Here is a 25,986-nt window from a genome sequence, read left to right as displayed (position 1 = left end):
AAAATTAACCTTGACCAACAAGTTCAAAGTCTGGAGCAAGATGTCCAAACAAGACAAGCAAAAGGTCCAGGCTTTACAAAAGAGTGGAGGCAATGAGTAAGTGACTGTACAAACACCTAATGTTAACATTCACATTCCATAATTGTCAATATTCACCACTGTGCTTATTTATTTGATTTGTTCAGATCTGTGCAATGTTAATATTCACATTGGTTTGTTTAAAACGCATAGGCTGCTTGTGTGGAAAAGGAGACTCGAAGTCTACACATGTGTTTTTTGATGACATTGTGAACCTTATCAAGGAGGAATCCATACACAGCAATGTATGCCATTACGAAGATGATTCACTCTTCGTGCATATATGCACAGACACACACACACACACCCACAGCCACAGACACACATTGTTCACCCACCACAAATAATATAATATGACCCTATGTTTGTGCAGCTTATAGGTGCATATGCCGAACTATTACATGAACAACAAGAGGTGGTCAACCCAACTTCAGATGAAGCGTCATTCATCTTCACGAGCATGTGTTTGGTAAAATTTATCATTCCATTTTTTCTAATATAAATGTGAAACTACACAGTCCATTAATTATTTGTCCAATGTGTACAGAAGGTGATACGAGAGTACCATCCTCGTAAAAAGAGTAAACACATTGATGCACATGTCAAAAACTACCAAGGAGAGAGATACCTACTATTCCCATTGCACCATGACTACTACTGGACGATAGTTGTGTATGATGCTAAAGACAATTTGTGGAGGCATTACAACTCATTATGCCCAAGTATAGGCATACATGACCCGCATATCGACCAAGCACAGGAAGTTGTAAGTGGCTCTTTTTGAACACAAATATGACTTGTTGCCATGCGTTAAATGACTGTACACACACATATGTTTGTTGGTGCCTAAATTGAAATTCCCTGCACAGAGGAAATACATCGAGCATGTTGTGCGTGTTATTGGCGAGTCATCACCGGTATGCACTAAGTTAGCAGGCCAATATCCGGCACAACCAATCATATCAGTTAATGTCTGTCCTCAGCAAGGCGATAACTCGTAAGCCTCACTACATTTTTTACAAATCCTCCATAACCATTGTGCAAACATACATATCAACTGCTAATCAAAACCATTTTGCATTTACAGAGTGGACTGCGGACCTGCAGTATGTTACATCATGCGGGCGCACATATACCATAAAGAAATTGTGGGCAGCCTCACTAGTTCAGAATGGTGTGGACTACAAGATTTGTTAGTACATAGTTTTTTGAATCATAAGAAATCGGAGTTTCATTAAAACCTATAGGTGGGGGGTGTCCACCTACAAACTAACCAACACTTGATATGAATGTTAATATCAAATGCTTTGACATTTTGACACAACAACTAATTATAAAACAATGATACAACATCTATTAATGGGAAAAAGCCACTTGTGAATTTTGATCTACCTTTGGTGTTATTATGTTTTATAGATGTGAATGTTCACAGTTGCACCACTAATGTGAATGTTCATATTCACTTATGATATTCATACTATTGTGTTGTTATGAGTGTAATTTATGCGATTGCTTGAACCCGATTGTTCTATAATACACATATTTTGTGCAGGAATGTACACTTTGTCTACATGACATCATTACAGATCACATATACATGTGTGAATATTCTCATTTGTTCTTATTCATAACAGTTATGAATGGCATTCTTTTCTGCCAAATGTGAACATTCACTTATGATATTCATATGCACTAATGTTTTATAGATGTGAATGTTCACAATTGCAACACTGATGTGAATGTTCATATTCACTTATGATATTCATACTGTTGTGTTGTGATGAGCATAATTTTTGCGATGGTTTGAACCCGATTGTTCTATAGTACACATATTTTCTACAGGAATGTCTACATGACATCATTACGGATCACATACACGTGTGAATATTCACATTTGTTTTTGTTCATAACAATTTTGAATGTTATTCTTGTCTACCAAATGTGAACATTCACTTATGATATTCTTATGCACTAATGTTCTGCAAATGTGAATGTTCACAGTTACAACACTGATGTGAATGTTCATATTCACTTATGATATTCATAATGCCGTGTTGTGATGAGCATAATTGATGCAATTTTTGGAACTTGATTTTTCTGTAATACACATACTTTGTGCAGAAATGTACACATTGTCTACATGACATCATTACAGATAACATACACAGGTGTGAATATTCACTTCTCTTTTCATTCATAATAATTGTGAATGTTCACACCATGTCAATCTCTATGCATGTGAAAGTTCACATCACAGTTTATATTCATGTCAACATTGACAACAATAAGGTAAAAAAGTTCAACCCATGTGCAAGTTTTCACATAATATGATTCTTTTACGCAAGTGTGAATGTCCACATCATGTATTCATCATTAAAACTTTAACAAAATATCAGTTTCGTACCCAAAAAGAAAAAGAAAAAACTCAAATGAAATACTAAGTTTGCCAAACCATTATTCTGCTTGCCAACACAATGTAATCTTATTGCAACACAATGTTTGCCAACACAACACAATCTTATTTCAAAAATCAATATAAGAATCCAATGTAAAACATAATGTTGAAATGAAAAATGTACATCCTATATTGGCTCCTTGTATGATTTCCGATTATGGCTCCTCAACTTATCACATCTCCCACACCTTATTTGCTTCAGTTTCTCACCCCTTGATGGGATCCTATTCTTTTTCGGCCTTCCGGGTTGTCTTTTCATAGTTGGCGGGTATATAGTGAAGTCCGTGGGATCAAAAGGCGGCTTTTCCACCGATGGTATAAGGAATATGGCACCCGAATAGGCTGCACGATATGTCTCTACATGAAAGTAATGTTCCACACAATCATTGAGATTGTAGCGGCTCTTCTGAATAGCAATCATAGCATGGTCACATGGGAATCCGTTGATTTGCCATTTGAAGCAAGAACATGTACGCCTTGCAATGTCAACTGTAACAGATGGTATCGAATGAACTTCAAACACATCCTCATTGGCTTTGCTAACTTGCCAAGACCTGTTGTCGTTGAACGAATCCATAAGGATTGTTTCGAATGTAGGACAAATAAGCTCATTCCATTTGTTTTCTTGGTCACGTCGTGCAGACATTTGCCGCATCAACTGCATGCGAATTGTGTCCACAATTTGAGTGATAGGAAGATTGCGTGCTTCTTTAATCCAATTATTAAATGACTCTGCCGCATTGGATGTCATCTCCCCATAACGCATGCCCCTGCACAACATCACAAACATTCTACAATATGAAATTTAATTTCTTCTAAACTAAATATGAAATTTCACATTGCCACAAAACATAACTGAAACTTCACATCACTACCATTCTAAACTTGACAAATGGAATACATTAGGAAACTACTATTACCTGAAGTATGAATTTGCCTAGTGCTCAGGTGCCAAGTCCTTGAAAAAATTATGTACTCGTTGCTAACCCTCATCTTTTAATTTCGCAAGCTTTTCATGGAATCCTACCACAATTGGCTCGTAAGCACAGTCACCCAAACTACTAACTAGGTGATCCCTAAATCCATTATCAATTCCTTTCATCCTCTCTCTTAAATTGCTCTTCAAGTGCTGTAAACAATAACCGTGGTGAGCCGATGGGAACACCTTTGGCATAACTTCTAACAAACCAAGATTACGATCCGAAATAAAAGTAATCTGGCGCTTACCATCAACAACCTTCCCAAGTTCGTGCAAGAACCACGACCAATTGGCCGTGGTCTCTGAATCAACAATCGCAAATGCAACAAGAAATAGACCTACAACACAACACCATTACACAACTGTTCACAATATTCCAAAGTGAATAGAAAACAATATAAAGCAAACAGGTCATGTGGATGTTTATATCTACATTGCCTTGTTACTATTGTTGTTTTTGGATTTGGGTTCGTAACTATCAATGATGTCAACATTCACATTTACGTCCATTAATAATGTCATTGTTGATTGTTGAAGTCATTGATGATGTAAACATTCATAGTACTGCTCAATAATGGATAAACTGACATTTGTAGACACTGATGTGAACATTCACATCAGTGTATAATAATGTGAATGTACCTATTACTGTCATTAGCAGACGCAGGTGTGAACATTCACATCAGTGTATACTACTGTGAATGTTTACATTACTCATAATTTCTCAATCACTCATATTTTGTTGTTGTTCACATCAATGTGTATTGATGTAAACATTGACACCAGTGTAAATGTGGAACACACTGTGTAATCGTCTGTCATATGTCCAGACTATGCTGCTCAATGTGAATATTTACATGAATAGACAACTAAAAAAAAAACTAACCATTGTTTCCATCTTTCGCCGTTGCTGCAAGTAGTTGACCTTTGTACTTTCCTTTGAGGAATGTTCCATCCAGGAATAGTAAAGGCCGACAAGAATTGAATCCAGAAATACACGCAGCGAATGCCACAAAGAAACGACAAAACTGTTGACTACTGGCATCATAGTCAATATTGACATAACTCCCCGGATTATAACGCATCACAGCATCCGAATACCACCGCAGCTGGTCAAACGATAATAAATGATCTCCATGAATAACAGCCTTTGCTTTTTCCATGCCCAACCATACCACGTGGTAACTCACATCTAGCCCATAATCCCTCTTCAAAATAGTCACCACATCACACGGCCGAGTCAACGGGTTATCCCTCACAATTTCATATATGGTACTCGACACCAAATCCGAACTAACTCGCGGATTCTTCGATGTTCGGACATCCGTACCACAACTATGCACATCACTAAACCTCTTGATGTAGAAAAAATCATTTGCTTGTTGTGCTCTACAATGTATAGCCCACAAGCAGCCTCTCTCCTCACGCATCACACGCACAGCAGTAACTCTTGTTGTCTCGTTCTTGACATACTTAAACTGAAACCCACATTGGATGGCATACTCACATAAAACATCACGAAATTCTTGTGCCCCTCCAACAAACCGTTGTCCCGCATGCGTAATACCATTTGCCCAAGGGGCTGACAACAACACCTTCTCCTTATGATGGAAAAATCTCCGTAGTGCATCAATTTCTTCCTCAATCCCCATACGCAGCGACCCAGAGCTACTTGACTAACCAATATCACTTTTCAACTCAACAACAACTTCTACATGTTGTACCCCCATTGATTTAGCAAGCAGTAACATGTTTTGAAAGTCTTCCTCATTGTCCAAATCACACCTACTAATCCCAGGTAGTTTACAGAACAATGAAACAGAACCAGCAGACAACTTATCCCATTTTTCACACAAACACTCCACCAAACGAGAATAACACAATGCACGGGCAACATTTATTACAGTTGTACTGCAACCATATGTACACACCAACATCATAAAGGTATCCATCTCCTGTAAAAACACAACAACACAACAATGAACAATAATGCAAATCGATATGAAAATTCACATTGTGCAAAAATTAGAAGACTATGTGTACAGTTCAAGTGCTAAATCCATAATTCACATTAACAAGATGTGAACATTCACATTGATACATATACATATACTTCGAATTATATCACCCACACAAAGCCTCATTAAGCAAACATCAAAGTAAAATGAGAACATCCACATTCTGCACATAATATTAACAAGATGTCAAGATGTCAACATTTACATTAACACATGTACTCTGAATTATATCACACACACAGAGCCTCATTAAGCAAACATCAATTTAAAATGAGAACATCCACATTCTTCACATAATTCACATTAACAAGATGTAAACATTCACATTGATACATATACTCTAAATTATATCATCCGCACAAAGCCTCATTATGGATACATCAAAGTAAAATGAGAACTACACATTTTTCACAAAATGTGAATGAACTCCCCTCCACAGGACCACGTAAAAAGCATATAATTAAAAAAACAGAGCAACCGATCCATTTCAATCCAAAAACAGAGCATTTGATCCATCATACAAATGAAAACGTAAACTGAACATGTATTTATAACCAAAATGATACTAACCTTAATCATGCAATCCTACAATCGTCCAGTAACTCGACAACAACTGATTTGAACTAGTTATACTCCAGAAAATGTGACAATCGAACACCTTCCAATTCGTCGTCTTCACTCGAAAATCACCGAACCAGACTACAACAGCAAGAATGAAACCCTAGCACATCAAAGCCTTGGAACGAACATGCAAAATAGAAACGTATCCCTCTGAATTAGAATGATGATGAAAAGCGTAAAGATAGAAACTGCCAAAACTGAATCAACGAAGAAACAGGCAACGTGATATGTATTAACACTGTATATGTATATATATATATATATATAAGGCCATAATAGTCCAGGTAAAAATATTAAATTAGAAAAATGGACTTTATGGAATAAAAAGAAAAGTATATGGGACTAATCAGGTTATAATATTCCTTTGTAGACCTAATGGGTTATAACAACTCTAAAATAGATTTATCAATAACAATTCAACTAATTATAATCACATTTTTCTCTTTGTGAGGGTTTATATTTATCTAATTTCAATCATATTAAAATATCAAAAATAAAATTAAAATAGTAAATAAAAAGATTAAATAACATTAAAAAAAACTATTGAACTAACTACAGCAATCATATTAAAAAAAAAAAGAGCCATTGAACAAACTACAATCACATCACATTTTTCCCAAAATAAAATAAATAAATGAAAAAAAAAAGAACTATTAAACTAACTACAATCACATTAAAAAAAAAGAATCATTCAACTAATTATAATCACATTTTTCTCTTTGTGAGAGTTTATATTTATCTAACTTCAATCATATTAAAAAATCAAATTATAATTTTTTATTCGCTAGACAAATCACAAATATTTTTATGCGCTATCTAACTACAATATTAAAACAGTAAACAAAAGGAAAAGTCAAGAAGGATAAAACAAAAAGAAGATTTACTGTTTGCATACGTGGTCACTAAAGTTGAAAGTGTAGAAGTGAGAAGTCAAGAAGGAGAAAACAAAAAGGAGATTCACTGTTTGCAATAGGTATGTGAAGAGTTAAAAAGAGTGTGTATATTGGAGAAGTTAAAAAGACTTGGAAGAATTTAATAAGTGCTAAGTTTTTTTTTTTCAAAAAAAATCAAAAAAATTAATAAATTAAGGTTCAGATATTGGGACTCCCACAAAACTTGTGCGTTAGAGATAGATATAAATAAATAGATAGATATAAATATAGATATTTATATTTTTTTTAATTTTTTTTAATATACAAATTATTTGTTTTGGAAAAGGTACGGCAGCAATTATGAGAGAAGTCAAAAAGTCTTGTGGGTTGAGAGAAGTTGATAAATGCTGAGGTTAATTTTTTTTTTTTTAAACAAAAAATTAGAAAATTAGGATTGGCATATTGAAGCTCCCACAGACTTTGGGGGTTAAAAACCCCCTTCTGCTTAATATATAGTATAGATATGATATTTGGATAAAATCAGTTTGTTGATATTAATATTTGAATGATCAATTTGAGTAGTTATGCTTTTTTATGAAATATAGGTCTTATTTGGAAAGTTAATTATTTTAGTGAATTATTTTAATTTTAGATTATTTTGGTAGGTTAAAATATTGGAGAAGAATCCCCTTCAGTCTAGATTTTGGATTAGAAGACATTGTTTGGGTTCGTGGGGCCATTACGGTCCCGTTTCGATGATTCGAACCGTTCATTTTATCGGATACTTTGTATATTTCATCCATAAAAAAAATAGATCGATATGATAATTGTAACTTGTTCAATTTTTCACTAAAACAATAGACAACAATTGTATTTTTAAAAATAAATCATACATTTTTTTAGTCACAAACATAATAAATTGAACAAGTTATAGTTATTGAATCGACCTAATTGTTTTTTTCGTGCATGAAATACACAAAGTGGCCGACAAAACTAACAGTTCGGATCATTGAAACAAGACCTGTGGCCAGCCCCACGAACCCAAACAGAGCCCTCCAATCCAAAATTTGGAAGGGAGGAAATCCTTCTCCAAAATATTTATGTTTGAAAATATGGTTGAATTTTTTTGTAGTTGGGCGTGATATATACAAGAGAAAAAAGTGAAATAATTATAGATTCAATGTGACATTTTATCTTATTGATTATTTTAGCATTTTTTTTGAATTTTAACTAAAAAAACAAACAAAAAAAAAACTTTTGTCAAACAAGGCCATCTAACAGTTGTTGATACCAAAGAGATAAGGAGAAAAATATATCATATCATACAACAAAACATACAAAATTATTTTGAAAATGTCCCACATAACACAAAATACAACTAAGTGTAATAAATTACTATCTAAAAACAACTAAAGGGGGAATTCCTGCCAATGGGGTAGAAGAAAAAAAAATTACAAAAACATGGAAGACTTTCACCTCCACAAATTTTCACTTACATCCCACCGTAAAATTACTTGCACCCCTATGTGTTCATAATTTTTTTTCTACTCTTCATGGGACAATACACTACAAGAAAAATCACCTTTGGGGACTAAAAAAAAAGTCCATTTTTAGTCGCCAAAAGTCGACTTTTTAGTTTCCCCGACTAAAACTTTTAGTCGCCGCTTTTGTCGCGAATACATGGTCGCCGGAGGTATTGGCGACTAAAACTTTTTTAGTCGGCAAAAAACAGGTCTTTAGCGACCAAAGTTTTAGTCGCCAATAGTGATTTACACTTTTGAAAATCATACGTTTAGCGACTAATCCTTTAGTTGCCAATACTCACTGAATCGCCAACTAAACCGTTTAGTCGCCAAAATAAAGACTTTTGGCGACTAATAATTTTAGTTGCCAAAGGTGCTTCTGTGAAAAAAAAAAAACCAACTTTTTTGTTTTTTCTGAGATTCGAACCACCAACCTGTCCCACATTCTAAACCTTTAGCAACACTCTCCCTCCACTATGCCACTACAACACCACATGAATATATATGCAATATATATTATTTATATAGTATATTGACCCATATTAATATAAAACTATATATATAAATATAATTATTTTTATTCAATATAATTTATGTAAAAAATAAATTATTTACTAAAAAAAAATTGAGGCCACTTTTGGTGTCTATCCATTATTTAGTCGCCAATTCTGTAATTTTGGGCTACTAATTATTTTTTAGTCGCTAAAAAAATAAGTTCCGCCTAAAAATAAACAGTTTTGGCGACTAAACCTGTTTTTAGTCGCCAAAAGCGTCCCCTTTTGGCTAGTAAACTGAATTTTAATCGCCAATTGCCTGTTTTTAGCTACTAATTTTTTTTAGTAGCCAAAAAGCTTCACTTTCAGCAACCAAACTGTTTTTTAGTCGCCAAAACCTATACTTTTGGCTACTAAATTATTTTGGTCGCCAAAAACCGTCACTTTTGGCTACTAAAAAACCTTTAGTCGGTAAAACACATATAATCGGCGACTAAATTGATTTTTAGTCGCCAATAACCATACATTTGGCTACTAAATTGTTTTAGTCGCCAAAAGTTTGGCTACTAATTCCATTTTAGTCGCCGAAAATGGCACTTTCAGCGACGAAAATAATTTTTTAGTCGCCATTTCTGCGTTTTCTTGTAGTGATAATTCCCCCATAACTAAATTAAACTAATCCCGTGCACAAATATTTTTGTACACATGTAACATTTGATCAAAAATATTAAGCAAAATAAACTAATATCAATAATTTTAGAAAAAAATTGTTCAATTTGGCAGCTCAAGGGTTAAGTGCAATAGTTGAAGAGGCAAAGTGATTTTTTTAAAATTTTGAACAAACTCATGTCACTATTAGAAAATTTGGAAAAAGCTTGAAAAACTAGCTTGAAAATTTATTTATAACTATCTTTTCTAGAATTATTCCAGCAAGAAAAACAATTATGTCACTCAAAGTATATTTCTATCTTTATTAACCCAATCTTTATTTTGAACAATCAACTGGTTACAAATTCAGTTCATACTGCAATACAAAAAGTACAAAAACAACATACAAGATTTGTTTTCTTTTTTAAAAAAAAAAACCAAATTCTTTCCATATTTCTTAAATGATTTAAAAGAACTCGACTTTGGTCATTCAATAGCCATGTTTTCTGCCTCATGCCTAAAGGAGTCAAACAGTATTGTTGACAGATAATGCTCTCCGAAGCTGGGGAAAATAACCTGACAATAAGAAAAATATATGAAAATTTTCAGTAGTTTCTTAAAAAATAAAAAATAAAAGAAAAGTGCAAAAAATAACATTCATATGATTAATAATACTAAAGTTAGTTGTCCACTGATCACAACCTTTGGTTCTGTCTCTCTATAGAAATGCAAAGCACACCCTAGGCTCGAGAAAAATTAGATTCGTGTAATACCCTTTTTTCCATGAAGTAAAAAGAAGGGATAATAAATTTTCGGATGATGTCAAAATTTTCACCCGTTTGTAATTATTTAATGATCAGTCCACTAGTTTCTTTGATCTCACTCTGTTCCTTTTTCCATCTGCTTCCACTAGTTCGATCTAACTAGAAAAATTACCGGCCTACGAATATGGTTTGGATCATTTAAGTGATGCCAATTTGTCTTGTTTCAATTTTATTTATTTCCCTGATCCCAAAGTAACCTTTTCCTTTCCTTTGGTAGAACATATTTCCCAACAAGATTGATCCAAATCGGGATTAAAATTACAAATGCTCCTAAACCAGTTCAACTCATTTGTCAGTCAAACTATTTAAGCAATATACACATCTCATTGGGTAAAATTGAACCTCAAATCATTTCATTTAAAATTTATATATCCAGACAAAACCTTAGTTGTTGCCTGAAGTAGCACCAAAGGATTCTAATGTAGTTATTAAACAAGATCAATTCACAGCAACTTACAACGAGTTTTTCAGCATTTTCTGGCCTCTTTGCTACCTTTATTGCAGCAGCAGCAGCAGCTCCTGGTAAAATCCCTACCTGCAAATCATGTTTCCAAAAACATTGTCAAAAATTGGATTCTTACAAAGGCAAGCAATGACAAGGCAGCAGCCACTTCTAAAAAATCTTGTCCATGAACATTTTGTTTCTGATTCTGTGATCAATTTTTGTGTTCCTATACCTAATTCAGACAGGAATTTGGGAACTACATGATCAGTGACAACCACGAGAATGCAGTGATAGAAATGTGCATGAGACCATTATAAGTGAGCTTCATTAAGTAGGAGGCATATACCAGCAAACCTTCTTTCAGTGCAAAAAGCTTAGCAGTTTCGATAGATTCTTCACTAGATACCTGAAACGTTGCACTGAGGTTAATAAATAAAAAGTAAAAATTTGTTAACATAATTCATACCCTACATATGATTAAGGATTCAATTGTTGGAAAATAATGGATTTTCGGCAAATTTAATTCGAAATAAAAATGGGACCCAACCTCTGGCTGAGGTGGGTTTGAGTGGTTTTGTATTCTCTTAAGTGAGAAGATTACAATACAAAAATAATGAGTCGAAACCATTGAGTTGTGAATGAGAATCGTCTCATAAAATGGACATCAATAAAGTTGGGTTTAGATTTGGACTTAGTCTTGGTTTGAACTGGGCCTAGACTTATACTTGTGCATGTGCTGGGTGTGGTATTAGACTTGGACTTGGACCTAATCTTAAGTTTTGGGCTGAGCTGTGCTGGGCTTAGTTTGTGCATGTGTTTGAGATTGGGCTTGGATCGGGTTGTGACCCAACACCTGTATCCATTTTGCAACACATCTAGTTTAATTTTCAAAACTTATATATTATATACACATTATGATTTATATAATGGTTTTGGAGCTTTAAACCTTTGTAACTCTAGCCCTAATGGCTAGAGTTGATGACATTTGATGACCTTATTGACGTTAGCCTATGGCTAAGGCTCTCCCCTACTAGTATAAATAGAGGTATTTCTCCTCTAACTTAATAAGTTGTTTTAGAGAGGTTTTGTGATGGAAAATAAGATGATGTTGAGATAAAAAGTTGGAGATGATTTTTTACAACAAAGAAAAAATTTTTTGTCTTCTTTTGTTAGACTCTTATTTGGTTCTTGTTAGAGAGAGTGCATCCATTGTCAAGTTCGCCGAAGCTATTCAGAAGGTGCTTCTGTATTAGCTGGTTTCAACCATCGTATCCTGAGAGACATATGCCAGCGTACCTCCAGCATCCATTGAGAGGCAGTGGATCTATTTTAAGGAAATGGTGGTATCACATAGGTTTCAGTTTGTTTCTTTTCTTATCATTTGTTGTTAATTTTTTCAATATTTAGTTTACAAAGTGAGTTCTAATCTTTAGTTGTCCATGTTAATAATTTGTTCTATTAGTAATGTAATCTGATTCATTTCTGTATTTTTAGTTGTGTCGTTTATTTTGTATTTCATCCTTTTAATAAAAAATTATTTTGTCATTTCTATTTAATTTATTTTATATATTTTTCTTGTATTATTTTGGGAAAATACCAACAATCATAAAACAGATTTTTTATAAATAGTTTTTGAAAAATTATTTAGCTTTTATTTTAATTTATTCTAGTAACTCTTGAAATTAAAATTAATTTAATTACCTAGAGTTATTGGATTGTTTTGAGTTGTTTATTTCTAATAATTTATTCAAATAATTAATTTTATATTAATTAGTTGTTATTGCATGAGTTATTTGATTGTTAGTGTTTAAGTTGGTAGGAGTTATAAAAATAACAAATTTTATTATGTAGGATTCTTACTATTTTATTTGATTTGTTTGATTATTTTCTTTTGTAGCTAACTTTCTTTACAGGTTTACCAAAGCAAAAAAGGATGATATATAATGCGAACAAATAAAATAAATTGGAATTAGTAAATTGAACTACTAATTTTTTATTTGAACAAGATTACCTTTGCATGGAATAAGGAATAATATTGGACCTTCGGAATTTTAGTGAATTTAATTATTCACTTTATAGTTCAATTTGATTTCAGATTTATTCAGTATGTTATTTTGAAAGTTTGGTAACAATTTCAATTTAATTTGATTAATTAAATTATGGAAAAAAAACAAACAACTGAATTTTCAGAATGTCAAGAGATTCAGCTAATCGAGAGGTTTTCGACGGTATAGAATATCTTTAAACATGTTTGTTTTGGGAGAAAATTTAGTAAAATAGTTTCTATTTTTCTATATAATGGTCTTATTTCTAAGCTTGCTTATAATTGTGTTGCATTATCACATGGTGGTATAGCTTGGTATTGTAGTGATATTAACTCTTATTCATTCTATTTATTTTTTGTTGTATCAATTGTGAGTTCTTTCATGTCTGGATATAGGTTATCAAGGACATTACTCGAAAATATTTTTTTATTCATGGAATGATAAGTGGGAGTTTAACTCCATTGTTATATATATTTGCTCATAGTTGCATGGTTTGATTGCCAACATTATAACCATAATATTCCTTTATGTATAATTGATTTATTGCTATGCAACTCATGACATTCTTGTAACGACAATGCATCTATAGCCTTTAAATTACACATTGCGAGTTATAACTGAAATTACTTGTGTAATATTCACTTTACTGGTTCATTGACTTATTATGTATCTAAGTGTGTATATGAACAGTGAGTATGGAGATTTAGCGGCAACGAGGATAGAGTTTTGTAATGTGTTTTTTACAATGATAAGCATTACAAGTGGAGAAGTATGTTCTTCGCTAAATAGACGATTTTGGATGCAACCATGAACTCCGTTTTGCAGATTTAGACAATTTATAATTGCAACAGTTGCACTTCCATTTCCATTTGTAGTGTTTTTCATTTTAATTTGTAATAGTTTCACCATAGTGAAAGGAAAGGAGGAATGGGAGAAATTATAAACCTTCAGGTTTAAAGAAAGTCATTGGGATTAATTTTTTATTCCCAAAGTGTTTTGGTTTTTTGCAATAGAAACCAAAGTTTAGCTTTGGCTAAGGAGTATTTCTGATTTGTTCAAAAATGCCAACTAAGATGAATTTGATTTCAAACCTTTGTGATTAGAGGAAGTCTTTGGTTATAATTTGATTATTTCCAAAGTGTTTTGTTTTGGGAAAAGAAACCAAATTTTAGCATTAGCTAAAATATTTTTTATTTTGTTTAGAAATAATGGGTTCAGTTCCAGAAGTACCAGTTAACTTTTTATGAGTGGTGTAATTCTGATAGCAATTTTTAATACCTTATAAGTTTTATAAACTTGGTTTGTTTTAACCTAGTTTATTCCTTAAAAAACTTAAATATAAATTTGTTTCTCATAGACTACTAGTCAACATGCTCTTGAAAATTTTGTCTATGGTTAATTGGGTCTTAAGTGGGACCGATGTGACCCCTCCAGTCTTTCTAGAAACTTTTTTGACCATGTTCGATTCTAGGATAAGTGGTGAGATTAGTTATGAATTAAATTTCAGACTGTGGGATTTTCTAGTGTTAAATTTAGTTTATGGGAAAACAAAATAATGAAATTCTGTAGTGATTTTTCAGAAATGGTTTCAAGAGGTGACAACAGAAAATGTTATTCCACCTAACAACCTTAACCCTTATGAAGTTTTTAAAGGAAGATCTAGAGAGATCAAGTGTGATTAAAGAAAATCATAAGATTGCATGATAATATCTCTGAATTAATCAAAGGCAATTAGTATATTATCCTTGTGTCAATTATAGCATGTATGATTGCTAGGTGACTTTGCTTGAAAGCAAAGATGAGACAACCCGTTAGGATGGGTGGATATATTTTTGAATTTTTTAAATTCCAAATATATTCTTATGTTGGTGGCTCCTAGTGCATACTAGATCACTGATCACAGAGATAGAAAATTGGTGGTTCCTAGGAGGTGTTAGACCACTGACTACACAGTTATGAGATTGTAGTTCCTAATAGTGAATAGATTACTGATCACATATCAAGACATGATGGTTCCTAGTAATGGAGAGGCTACTGATCATATGTCAAGACATAATGATTCTTAGTAATGAAAGTGACTACTAATCACATTTAAAACATTGTGGTTCCTAGTAATGGAAAGTCTATTGATCACATGATGAGAAATTAATGATTCCTAGTGATAAGACTACTGGCCATGTTATGAAGTTCTGAATAGTAGACTATTGATCACTAGGTTTGTGATTCCAAATAGGAAGGCTATTGACTTCGGAGTGACATGTAGGACCAAAATTTGTTTGGTGCCTTGAATTCGGAAGAGACCTAATTCGGTTGATGACGGTTTGAGAATGTATTTTCTGTGATATCACTACAACAAAAAGAGTCTTTGGAGATGAAAACTAATGACGAAAATAAATTTTGTCACGAAGGACGTACCTTTTAGTGAAGAAAATAATATTTCGTCTCCAAATGTGCCATTTTTAGAGAGGAAAAAAAAAATTCGTCACCAATCTACATATATAATAAAAAAATTAGGTGACAAAATTATTTTTCGCATTATTTTTATTTTTTTTTGTCACTAAAGATTTTTCTGCTATTTTTTTGGATTGCGCCAAAATTTTGAGACTTTTGGTGAGGAAAAAATTGGTCACCAATTATAAAATTATTAATGACGAATATATTTTCGTCACCAATAAATTTTAATATTTTTATATCATTTATTGAGAAAACTAATTCCGTTGTCAGTAATTTTACCTTTTGGTGAGCAAATAATTTTGTCACCAATTTCGGAGGGAAAATTTAGCGGCAAAAGAAAACCCAAAATAGGCTACTAAATTTTTTCGTTTGTCTTCTGAACATAGAATTTGTAAGCTGCAAAATGTATTAGATGAGAGGGAGAAGAGAGAGGGTTCGAAGGGAAGACTGATTTGTGTGGCGCGAAACTTCGACTTCGAACGGTGCTCTCCGTTCGGCGGTGGCAACGATTGACGGTTCCATTCTTGAGGTATGTTCGGATTCCCCTCCCTCTCTCTCTCTCTCTCTCTCTCTCTCTCTCTCTCTATCTCTATCTCTATCTCTATCTCTTTCACAATCACTCCATTTTTGAAATTTCCTCTTCAAAATTCCCAAACACGCCCCGTGCTTTACAAACCCTTTCTCAATTTTTGATTTGATACTCGAATTTCGTTATCTCCGAATATTTGTTTGGCTCTACCATATCTGTGTTTGCTATTTTTTATTAGAGTTTTAGAAATGTTCTTTTGGATTCACATGTCTTGATTTTCTTCTTGTTGGGTTGATTTGTGCTATTAGGGGCATGTGAAAGCCAAATATTCGATTGGTGCTATATTACCAATTATGGGTTTGCCTTGCTTTTTAGTGGGTTTGCTTCTTTGTTCGTGTTAATCTAATCTTACCTCTTGAAAATAAGCCTAAGGACTGAATTTGTGTCGAGAGAAGAAGATTGTGTATTGGGATTGTGGAATTTGGCCATTTACGCAGCTTCCACTGAACCATTGTTTGCTTATTTTCTGTAAAGAAGCTTGAATTTATTTTCCATTGAACCATTTTATTTGAATTTTGGTACTTAATTTCTTAACTTAGTTAAGAACTCTTGCATGACCCACTAAAATGCTAATTAATTTGTTGCATACTTTATGCTTTTGGACTACTATTATTTTATTAAATTTAAAAAAATTACCATTATCAAAATGGCTTCTCAATTACAGGGCTTAGCTTGGTGATTTCAGTCTCATGAGCTACATCCTCCTCCCCCTTCACTTAGGGTAATTTATATGTATGTATGTTGTATACAATGTTTGGAGCTTAGCCAATATGTCACTAACTTAAAATGCTATATTTCATCTTTAGTTAAAAACATCATTGGGTCTCAATATGATTCATATAACTTGGAACAATTACTGTCCATTCATGTGAGACATAATTGATTCATTATATTTCTAATGGGCATGCCTTTTGAAAAAATAAAAATATTCACAATTTGGTTTCTCAACAAGGAAATCAATATAAATCGGTTTCTAGAAAGATATGAATCTCTAGGTTTCATGAGTTTGTTCTTATAAGATGTAATGTTTTCAGTCATTTAGGGGTTCAGAACCATTCAGACCATTTCCACTTTGAAAGAAACAGTACCTGAATTTGATATATTAGTGAATAAAGTTAGATTGTATATATTATTTTTCCCTTGATTGGGCCTTGTAGATCCCATGAGACTTTGAAGTTATAAATTATACTTGTAATAGAAAGTACAAATTTGATTTTTTTTCATTTGGTAAACTGTGCATGCTAGACTCCTCCTAGAGAAAGAGAAGGGTAAGTACAGACCAATTTCATTAGAAATTTAAATGAGTCATGACCTACTTATACCTATTTAAAATGAATCTTTAAAAAAAAAATTGAATCTTACATGGTGGGTAAGTACTAAACTACCTAATAATTATCCATTAGATAACCCAACCGAACTTATTTATTTTTTGTTCTTTGAGTCAGCCCAACTACGCAGCCACCATCACTTACCTTACCACAACCACTTCTCTACCACTGCCATTCCCCACCACCCCTACAGCCATCGCATCTGCCAGCACTTCCATCCCAACCCAACCCATTTATAACCTACCCAAACCCATCCAAACCTGTCCATTTGAATGTGTAGTATGTGGATTCTTATGGAATGAGGGTTAATCTTGAATTATTTGATCTTATATCTATATGTGTGTGTGTGTGTGTGTGTGTGTGTGTGTGTGTGTGTGTGTGTGTGTGTGTGTGTGTGTTTGTGAAGTTTGTTTGTAATGTTTTTTTAGATTGTAGAAAACAGGTGAAATAGTGTTTTGGAGAATGGTGAGAGGGTGAGATGGAATGGTGTAGTGATCTAGTGTTTTGGAGAACCACTGGATGAACCAATGTAAAGCCAATGTGAATACCATAACGGATGCTTTCGTTGTAGAAAAACTTGATTACAAAACTTATGTCAGTTACCATTTCTTCAGACTCTCTCTCTCTCTTGCATGAACATGCCTCCATCTTTATTAATTTGTTTACCTACATGTATTTTTAGAAGTAATATTTTTCCATCAAACCACTATAAGGTTGATTATGCATCTATTAATATTTTTAGGATTATGTACATGAGGCAAAATAAGAAACCACTATACTATTGATATGACCAATGGACAATATTATCAATTTATTTCACACGTAGAATGTAAATGAGCATTGAATTCCACTTATAAGATTCAAATGAAAAGCAAACCCCAAGCTGGACATCATTAAACGGTTGTCTATCTTATTAGTTCTTGCTTATAATAGAGATGTTGGTTCATAGCTTTCATGCCAATAGAGTTGTATGGACTTTGGTTGCAGTTTCTTTGTTCTTGTCGGTCCCCATTCAATGTTGTATTTAGGTTTTGCTAATTCAAGACGTGATTTTTCATGGATTTCCATGGAATTGGAATTACGTCGTTGTTATGTAGAATGAAAATATGCATTTTTCAGAAACTCCATAGTTCAAACTAGTATATCACTATTAATTCCAATTTAAAGCAAAACCCAAAATTAATCAAAGGTATAAAAATTGAAATTATGAACAAATGAGTAAGAACACCAAAAGCATGTTACCTAGAAGGATCACCATGAGCAACCAACCATGGCTCAACCATTGATTCACCAAACCCATCAACAATTTGTTGCCTATATATTAAATCTCCTAACACCTCCACCAACAATTCAATTAGCCAAATTAGCTTGCTTCCCCAACCAAATTAACTTTTATCTGCTCTGTTTAACTAAACCTGACTATAACTATCTAACTAAACCATAGAGAAAGCAGCAGCTGCAGCTGCAGCAGCTGTAGTATTAGCTGCTCTGTCTGTGGACTGTGATCTTGGCTGCAGCTGGCTGCTGTTGCTGCTCTGTCTGTGGACTTTGGCCTTGGCTGCAGCTGACTGCTGTGGCTGTTGTTGCTCTACCTGTGGCTACACTGCTGCTCTGCCTTATCAAAAGATCCCATTGTTTAGAATTATAGAGCAACTTGATAGTTTTAGAATTATGGAGCTGCTGCTGCTCTGCCTGAGCTACTGTTGCTGCTTTGCCTTATCATGATGAGTAATGTTTTTGAATTTTTGTCATGTGCCAAGTTTAAATTTTGTACCTTTTGGATTATGGTTTGGCGACAAGTTCGCTAGAAACATTTAATCTATTTGGTATGACAAGGTTACGTAAAGTACCTTTCAATTAAGGTGTTTTGGATATTTTGGGATTATGTTTTTCTTCTTTTATTTAATGGTGCATAATTATATTGTTTATATTTTCCAATTAAAGTTGAATGGTGTTATATAGTTGTAGAAAAATGATCAAAGGAAAAAAACAATGGCTGAAACCCGGTGATTTGAGAACTAAGAAGCTAACAGAATATGAGAAACAAAGAAATAAGCGAATTCAGAAGAACTGTGAGGTAATGAACAATCTTGGAGTGAAGAATATTACAAATTCTTTGATGACTGTCATTCAGCCCAAATGTGCAAATGCAAAGGAAAAGGGAATTAGGGTTGAGGTAGATGATGATGATGAGTATAAATCGTCAGAGAGTGAGAACGACGGTGATGATGAGTCATTGGGTTCTTTTTATTGCAAGGAATTTTATACATTATTTTATATTTGTGTGTCAACATGTCTTTTACTGTTTAAATATCTTCTTCACATATCTTAAACATCATATTTTTTTTTTAAATATATTTTAACTATGTTAAATATCTTATTTACTATTTGATTATGTTATTTCATCAAGAACAAGAGATGCCACCGGGGTTTCGTTTACAGTCTCATTCGGGCCCATTAACTCACACCCCAGAGGAAGGGATGGATCCCCCAGGTCAAGAGGTTGGTACCCAACCCTTACCACCTCATAATGTGCAACCTGAGCATGAGGTGACTGCATCTAGCAGCGTTGGTAAGCTTGCAAAGTTGTTTATATTCAATTTAAGGTCTAACTTGCATTTGTTTACTTACTAACTCAATTAATATTATGTCCTTACAGCACCACATGACAAACGAGGTCATGGCCCGACACGCGGCATACAAGCCCAACGCATTGTCGAGAAAGATGGAAAGATGGTGGTTCCTGTACCTGAACAGTTTCGTGCGCCAGTAGGAGATCAAACCTCTAAGCTGGCCTCCAAGATTGGTATAGAGGTTCAAACACAATTACCAGACTTGAGCGTTCGTAGGTGGAAGAAGGTTAATGATGCTGATAAGAAGCCGATGATCCAACGCTTGGAGGTAATTATTGTCAAGTAAAAGAGGCATGACACATGAAAATTGAAACCCTTCACTATTGCCTTTTATATTTTTTGAAATAGAAATTGATGTAATTGATGGAAAGGATTAGAGAAGAATGGTGTAGCATAGGGGATATTACATGCGTATCAGAGAAGAATGGTGCTAGTAAACAAGATATTACATGGTAGCATATCAAAGACTTCTAGTTTTGGAAAGAAATTAACGATTAGTAAGAATGCAACTATAACTATGTATCCCCCAGGTCGCGTCCTTGCGTAGTGAAAAGTATTCCCAGGAAAATTATATAACTTCAAAGAGAAATAGAGGGTTAGAAGGGTTAGAAGACAAACATACCACTTTAGTTTGCATATACCTGTTTAAATTGCCTTTTTGGGCCTTTGCTTAGAATATGTGATTTATTAGTTTGCATCTGTCAATCCACTTTAGTTTGTTGGATTATTATATATATATATATATATATTGCTTTCTTTGTTTTTTTTTTTTGAAGCGGCTATATTGCTTTCTTTGTTTGCATTGTCTTATTATGAAAATGTCGTTTACTAATGAGTTGGTTTTAGTGCTTGAATATGTTTTCTATTACAACAAGATGAAAGTTATTGTCATCAATTTGTTTTGTTTTGTTTTTTTATTTTATTTTCTTAATCACGATTATGGTCAGATTTGTTAATTTTGTTTGTCGCCACTTTAATCTATTTCGGTGGGTTGTTTGTGGCGGTTTTCATATTCACATCTTTGATTCTTTTTGTAGGACATTTTTTACCAATTCACAACAAGAAAATTTAATTACACATAATTAACTTATAAAATAAAACACAAAGGATGAGGATTGGATCTCATTTTTTATTCTATAATTTAATTTTATACGATAAGCATATCTCTCCCGAGTCATCCTGAATTTCTTGAGTTAGTTCAAACTAATTGTATTTTTAATGACTCAAGGAGTTTTTGCGTACATATTCAGGTAAACCCCAATCGTAATAATCAAAGATTAACTAGTAATCTTATAAAAACAAAGCACAAAGCATAGACTTCATCAACCCATATGCTAGATGAGTTGAACCTGAATACATGCATTTTGTATGACATGAATGCATTTTGGGTATTTTGAGATTGATTCTATGACATGAATAAATGCATTATGTATGACTTATAAATCTATGCATTTTCCATATTTACCAAAATAAATACATGCATTTGAATCTCACTTTGGTGAAATGTTGTCAGATGAATTGAACCTGATTTTGGTCAACAGTAGTTGAGAGTTTTTTTTTAAATTTTGAGAATTTTTTTTTCCCCCTTGTACTTGGGCATGAATGAATGCATGGATTTTGAATCTATTAGTCACAAATTCGACACCACATGCTTCATATAGTGAGAAGCAGAGGAGGACTGGTCTGGTCTGGTTTGGTCTACCATAGCAGATGGTGAAAAAAAAAAAAGGAAGAAAAAAACATGATAGAGTCCAAAACATAGAAACAAACCAAGTAGGACAATGTTTCGAAAAAAAAAAGTGAATGCTAAAGTCTATAAAGCAATAATGGCTTATTTGATGTTCTTCTTTATTGCCCCCCTTCCCCTTTGCAAAACAATGGGCTGACATCTCTCTCTCTCTCTCTGCGGGCTCTAGGAGTGGGTTAAAATGTTGTTTGGTGGGGTCTTGGTTTCTACACTTGACCAGCCAGCCAACATTCACTGTCAACCTCACTTGTTGTGACTCACTGAAGTTGTGAGTTCATGGACTTATTGCCATGGTTTTTAGTGCATTAGCCTCTTCTAATTCACATTGCAAAAAGATTCAGAGAAAAAAATGTGTTCAATTCAAGTCTTGTTCGTTTTATATTTTGATTCCATTTCAAATGAAATTGATAACAAATTGAGTTCAAATAGTAAATTTTTTATAGTGTGTAACAGCTTATAAAATCAAGTTGCATCATATTTAAATTTGACTTAAGAACTTAATATACTTGAAAAATACGTTCAAATTTAATTTATTTACATAACAAGTTACTCTCAAATAACTTTTTGACGAATCTATCATGAGTAGAACTTGAATAAACTAATTGGCCCTACTTTAAGGCAGGATAGCCCACCCATAGATCGAATTGCCTTCACCTCTGAACTTAATGCAATTCCATTTTATGGCCAAATTTTATTACAATTAGAGAAGCATATACCTGCTCTGAACAGTTCAGGCAAATAAAGGGTTAGAAGACAAACATACCTAAAGAAGATGACTATGTAGCCAATCTAGTGTTTGTGGAAATATTGTTGCTGATATATTGACAACTGTTAAACCCTGTTCACGAGGGTAGCAAAAAACTCACAAAATAAATAAATTAAAAAGATTAAGGATAAAGTTAACATTATTTTTCATCATCATCCATAAATTGCAAGAGTCTAGCTGAAAACCAGGAATCCTGGGTTTCACTGAAGCAGTATTTTTTAGAGTTTTTCACTTTTGTTTTCCCCCAACATATTTCCCCCCTCAAATCTAACGATCATTCATCAAATGATTTGCTTACAGCAATATTCCTTAAACTTTACCATCCGATTTAACTTTCACAAAATTCGATAAGCTAGTAAGAAATAAAAGCACCACACTTATGTTCATTGATATTTTTGACAGAATTCTGAGATTCTCTTAATTACTTTGGTTGACAGCCTAAATGTAGGGAAATTGGAACACCTTATCAGTTATACAGAATACTTTGAACAAAATTGAGTAGACTATTGATTCCAAAATGCCCTCAGCATACTCATCATGATGTGCATAACTACTATTGTATCCCTTTATTTACATATAATTTACTGAATCCTCGAGAACATGGAAAGCCAATGAGAAAACCAGGTCTCAACATCTTAGCATACCTGTGACTTGAAAGAGCAAAGATAGTCCTGAATCGTTTTTAGGTTGCTTATTAGCTTATCTTTGTCCTAAAAGGAAAAACAAAAACAGAAACATGATAGAAAATTTAGGTTATTTAAGTTATAAAAAAATGATTTGATTTTGCAGGATCAGTTTGATCTACAAGGCAATCCAAGCGATGTAGCAAGGACTTTAAACACACACTTTGGTCGGCGATTAAGTACCTTCACCTATAGGTTGCACAAACAATACAAGCAACTTAAGGATGCAAGAGGGGAGGAGTACGCGAGAAGCCACCCACCTGCAAGTGTTACTCTTAATCAGTGGACATCTCTAATTGACAAGAAATGGAATAGTAAAGAATTCATGGTAAAATGTTTTATATTAATTGTCAAAAATTAAATTTCTTCTTACTAATGTTAAGTTTTGTTGTTTTTATTGGTGTTTCAATTGTGTAGGAACAATCACTAACTAATGTGAATAATAGGATGCAAATGAAAACAAAACATAGATGTGGATCAAAATCAATCCCGGTCAGGGTGCATAGCTCGGTGCGTTCTACTATTTTATTTTATTAGATTAGCAGGCTTTGTTATTTAAATATTTGAAATAACATTCAAAAACAAATGAATAAGATAATTGGAAGTGGAAAAGTGCCCGAATTGGCAAAATTTTACAAGGCCATCCACTACAATTCGAACGCGCATGAATGGATTTCGTCGGAGAGCCAAGCTAATTATGTATGTACAAGGCTATGCATATTAATTTTGATAAAATTATTTATTTTGCTTTGTAGGGTAGAATAACTAATAATTGTTCGATTTATTTTAAATTAACAGGACAACATGATACAGACACAAGCAGAACATCTCTCGCAGACTGGTGCGATCCCCTTGAGCTCAGAGGAGTTGTCAGTCAAGGTGCTTAAGCCAAGGTCAGGTTATGTGAAAGGACTCGGCATGAGGCCTTCTTCTTCTATGAAGACTATAGTTGCACCTGCTGAAAATAGTGACTATGTTCAACACCTTGAAATGCAAATAGCACAGCAAAATGAACAAATTGCAAGGTTTCAAAAGTCAGAGAAGCAACAAAACAAGAAGATACAAAGTATCATAGAATGTTTGAGGCAGAAAGGTATCACGGGAAATTTTGAGAGTGGGGAAAGTTCAGATTCTGATAGACAAGCTTCTTGGTTAGTATATTATGTTTATATGTCAATTTAGTAGAAAATTTCTTCTTCAACTAGGGTAGAATAAAAAACTACTTTTGACATTTAGGCACAAGGTCCCGGGAAAATAATGAAATATGCATGTAAAGGCCCAAAAAACATCACAAACACCTTGAGACGGAGCACCATAAGATGTGTAAACTTACGGAACAAGCACTTGGCTTCCTACTGGAACAAGCATGTGACTCCTAGTTTGAAAACTACTTTGAATTATGTCTTTTTCCACCACTTAAGGTTGAAAATAGACCATTAAGGGACAAAATAATGAAATATGAACAAGAAGGCCCGGGAAACATCATGAACACCTCGACAGAACCAATGTAAATTGTGAAAACTTATAGAACAAGCACGAGACTCCCAATTTAAAAACTACTTTGAAATTTGTAAAGTTCCAACACTTACGCATGAAAATAAGCCATCGAGGAGCAAAATCGTTAAATAGGCACAAAAAAGTTTAGAAATTATCATGGACACCTTGGGAGGGATCAACATAAGTTGTGAAAACTTATAAAACAATCATAGGACTCTCGGTTGGAAAACATTTAGGCTTGAAAATAGACCATTAGGGAGTAAAATCTTGAAATAGTCATTAAAAGGCCGGGAAACATCATGAACACCTTGGGAGGACTAATGTAAGTTGTAAAAATTTACGGAACAAACACGGTAAATTTTGGTTTGAAATTCACTTCGAAATTTGTATTTTTTCTCTTCTAGGTTGCATGTTAACATATTTAGTGAATGGTTACTTTAACCTATTGTTGATGTTGTTGTTGTTGTTGTTGTTGTTGTTGTTTTTTGTTTTTTTAAATGGCAGATTGGAGATGAACGAATTTGGTAACCTGCAAAGCAAGAGTTTTTTGTTGATATTACTAGACACATATCCATCACAGTGTAGTTGTACTTTTTGTTGACATTACCAAACATGTATTTTGACTATGTTTGTTGTGGGTTATGATTATATTGTGATGGATCTTATCTTTTTGTTGATATTTTATTGAATAGATTAAAATGAGCAGGTTTTTGTTGATATTACTAGATGAACAAGCTTTTGTAATGATTTGTAATGGATATTATATTCAGCAGGTTATTAAAATGCACAAGTTATTTTGATCGTATTGTAGTTTTTTTATTTTACTAGAATAGATGTTATAGTTTGGATGTTATATATTAATTTCTTGATACTATCAGACATGTATTTTGTTTGTGTTGTTTTATGAAATAAACAGTTTAATTTTATATTGATTTGTACTAGATATTTTATTGAATAGATTATAAAAATACACAGGGATTGTTTATTGAAATATATATATATATATATATATATTGCAAATATATCTCTCCCCTTCCCCCAATTTTTAAAATTGATTTATTATTGGTGACGAAAAAACAATTGTCGTTAAAACTTTTAATCCCAACAAATAATTTTGTCACAGATGTTTACTATTTCATCACTAATTTGAAATATTTGTTGACAAAAATTTTCATCACTAAAGGATCTTTTTTTTTTGGGGGCATCTTTTGGTGACGATATTTTCGTCACTAAAAATTTTATGACTATTTTTATTGACGAAATATTTTGTCATCCAAAAAAATATAA

The 25,986-nt window shown here is 33.2% G+C and overlaps 2 protein-coding genes across 3 annotated transcripts; one reads left to right on the top strand and one right to left on the bottom strand.

Moving 5' to 3' along the window:
• Positions 1-2,660: 2,660 nt before the first annotated feature.
• LOC145791760 (uncharacterized) lies at positions 2,661-5,164 on the bottom strand. Its single transcript, XM_082872197.1, has 4 exons — positions 4,952-5,164; positions 4,399-4,867; positions 3,718-3,850; positions 2,661-3,303 (listed from the first exon to the last, which is right to left on the bottom strand). The coding sequence occupies exons 1-4, from the start codon at positions 5,162-5,164 to the stop codon at positions 2,661-2,663; spliced, it is 1,458 nt and encodes a 485-aa protein (XP_082728323.1).
• Positions 5,165-15,753: 10,589 nt separating this feature from the next.
• On the top strand, positions 15,754-25,499 carry LOC114283156 (uncharacterized). Of its 2 annotated transcripts, XM_082868026.1 has the most exons (8): positions 15,755-15,985; positions 19,784-19,945; positions 20,033-20,274; positions 23,309-23,530; positions 23,620-23,712; positions 23,797-23,901; positions 24,001-24,353; positions 25,204-25,499. In XM_082868026.1, coding segments are annotated over exons 2-8 (1,170 nt in total). In that variant the 5' UTR covers positions 15,755-15,985; positions 19,784-19,791; the 3' UTR covers positions 25,205-25,499. The 2 variants fall into 2 exon arrangements, with proteins under 2 accessions (XP_082724153.1, XP_082724152.1); XM_082868027.1 differs by lacking the exon at positions 23,797-23,901 and having other exon boundaries at positions 15,754-15,985.
• Positions 25,500-25,986: the final 487 nt, after the last annotated feature.

Source organism: Camellia sinensis, chromosome 5 (genome assembly GCF_055761805.1).
Source record: "Camellia sinensis isolate YWXY chromosome 5, ASM5576180v1, whole genome shotgun sequence".
In the NCBI taxonomy this organism is placed as follows: domain Eukaryota; kingdom Viridiplantae; phylum Streptophyta; class Magnoliopsida; order Ericales; family Theaceae; genus Camellia; species Camellia sinensis.
This window is presented reverse-complemented; position numbering and strand designations above follow the sequence as displayed.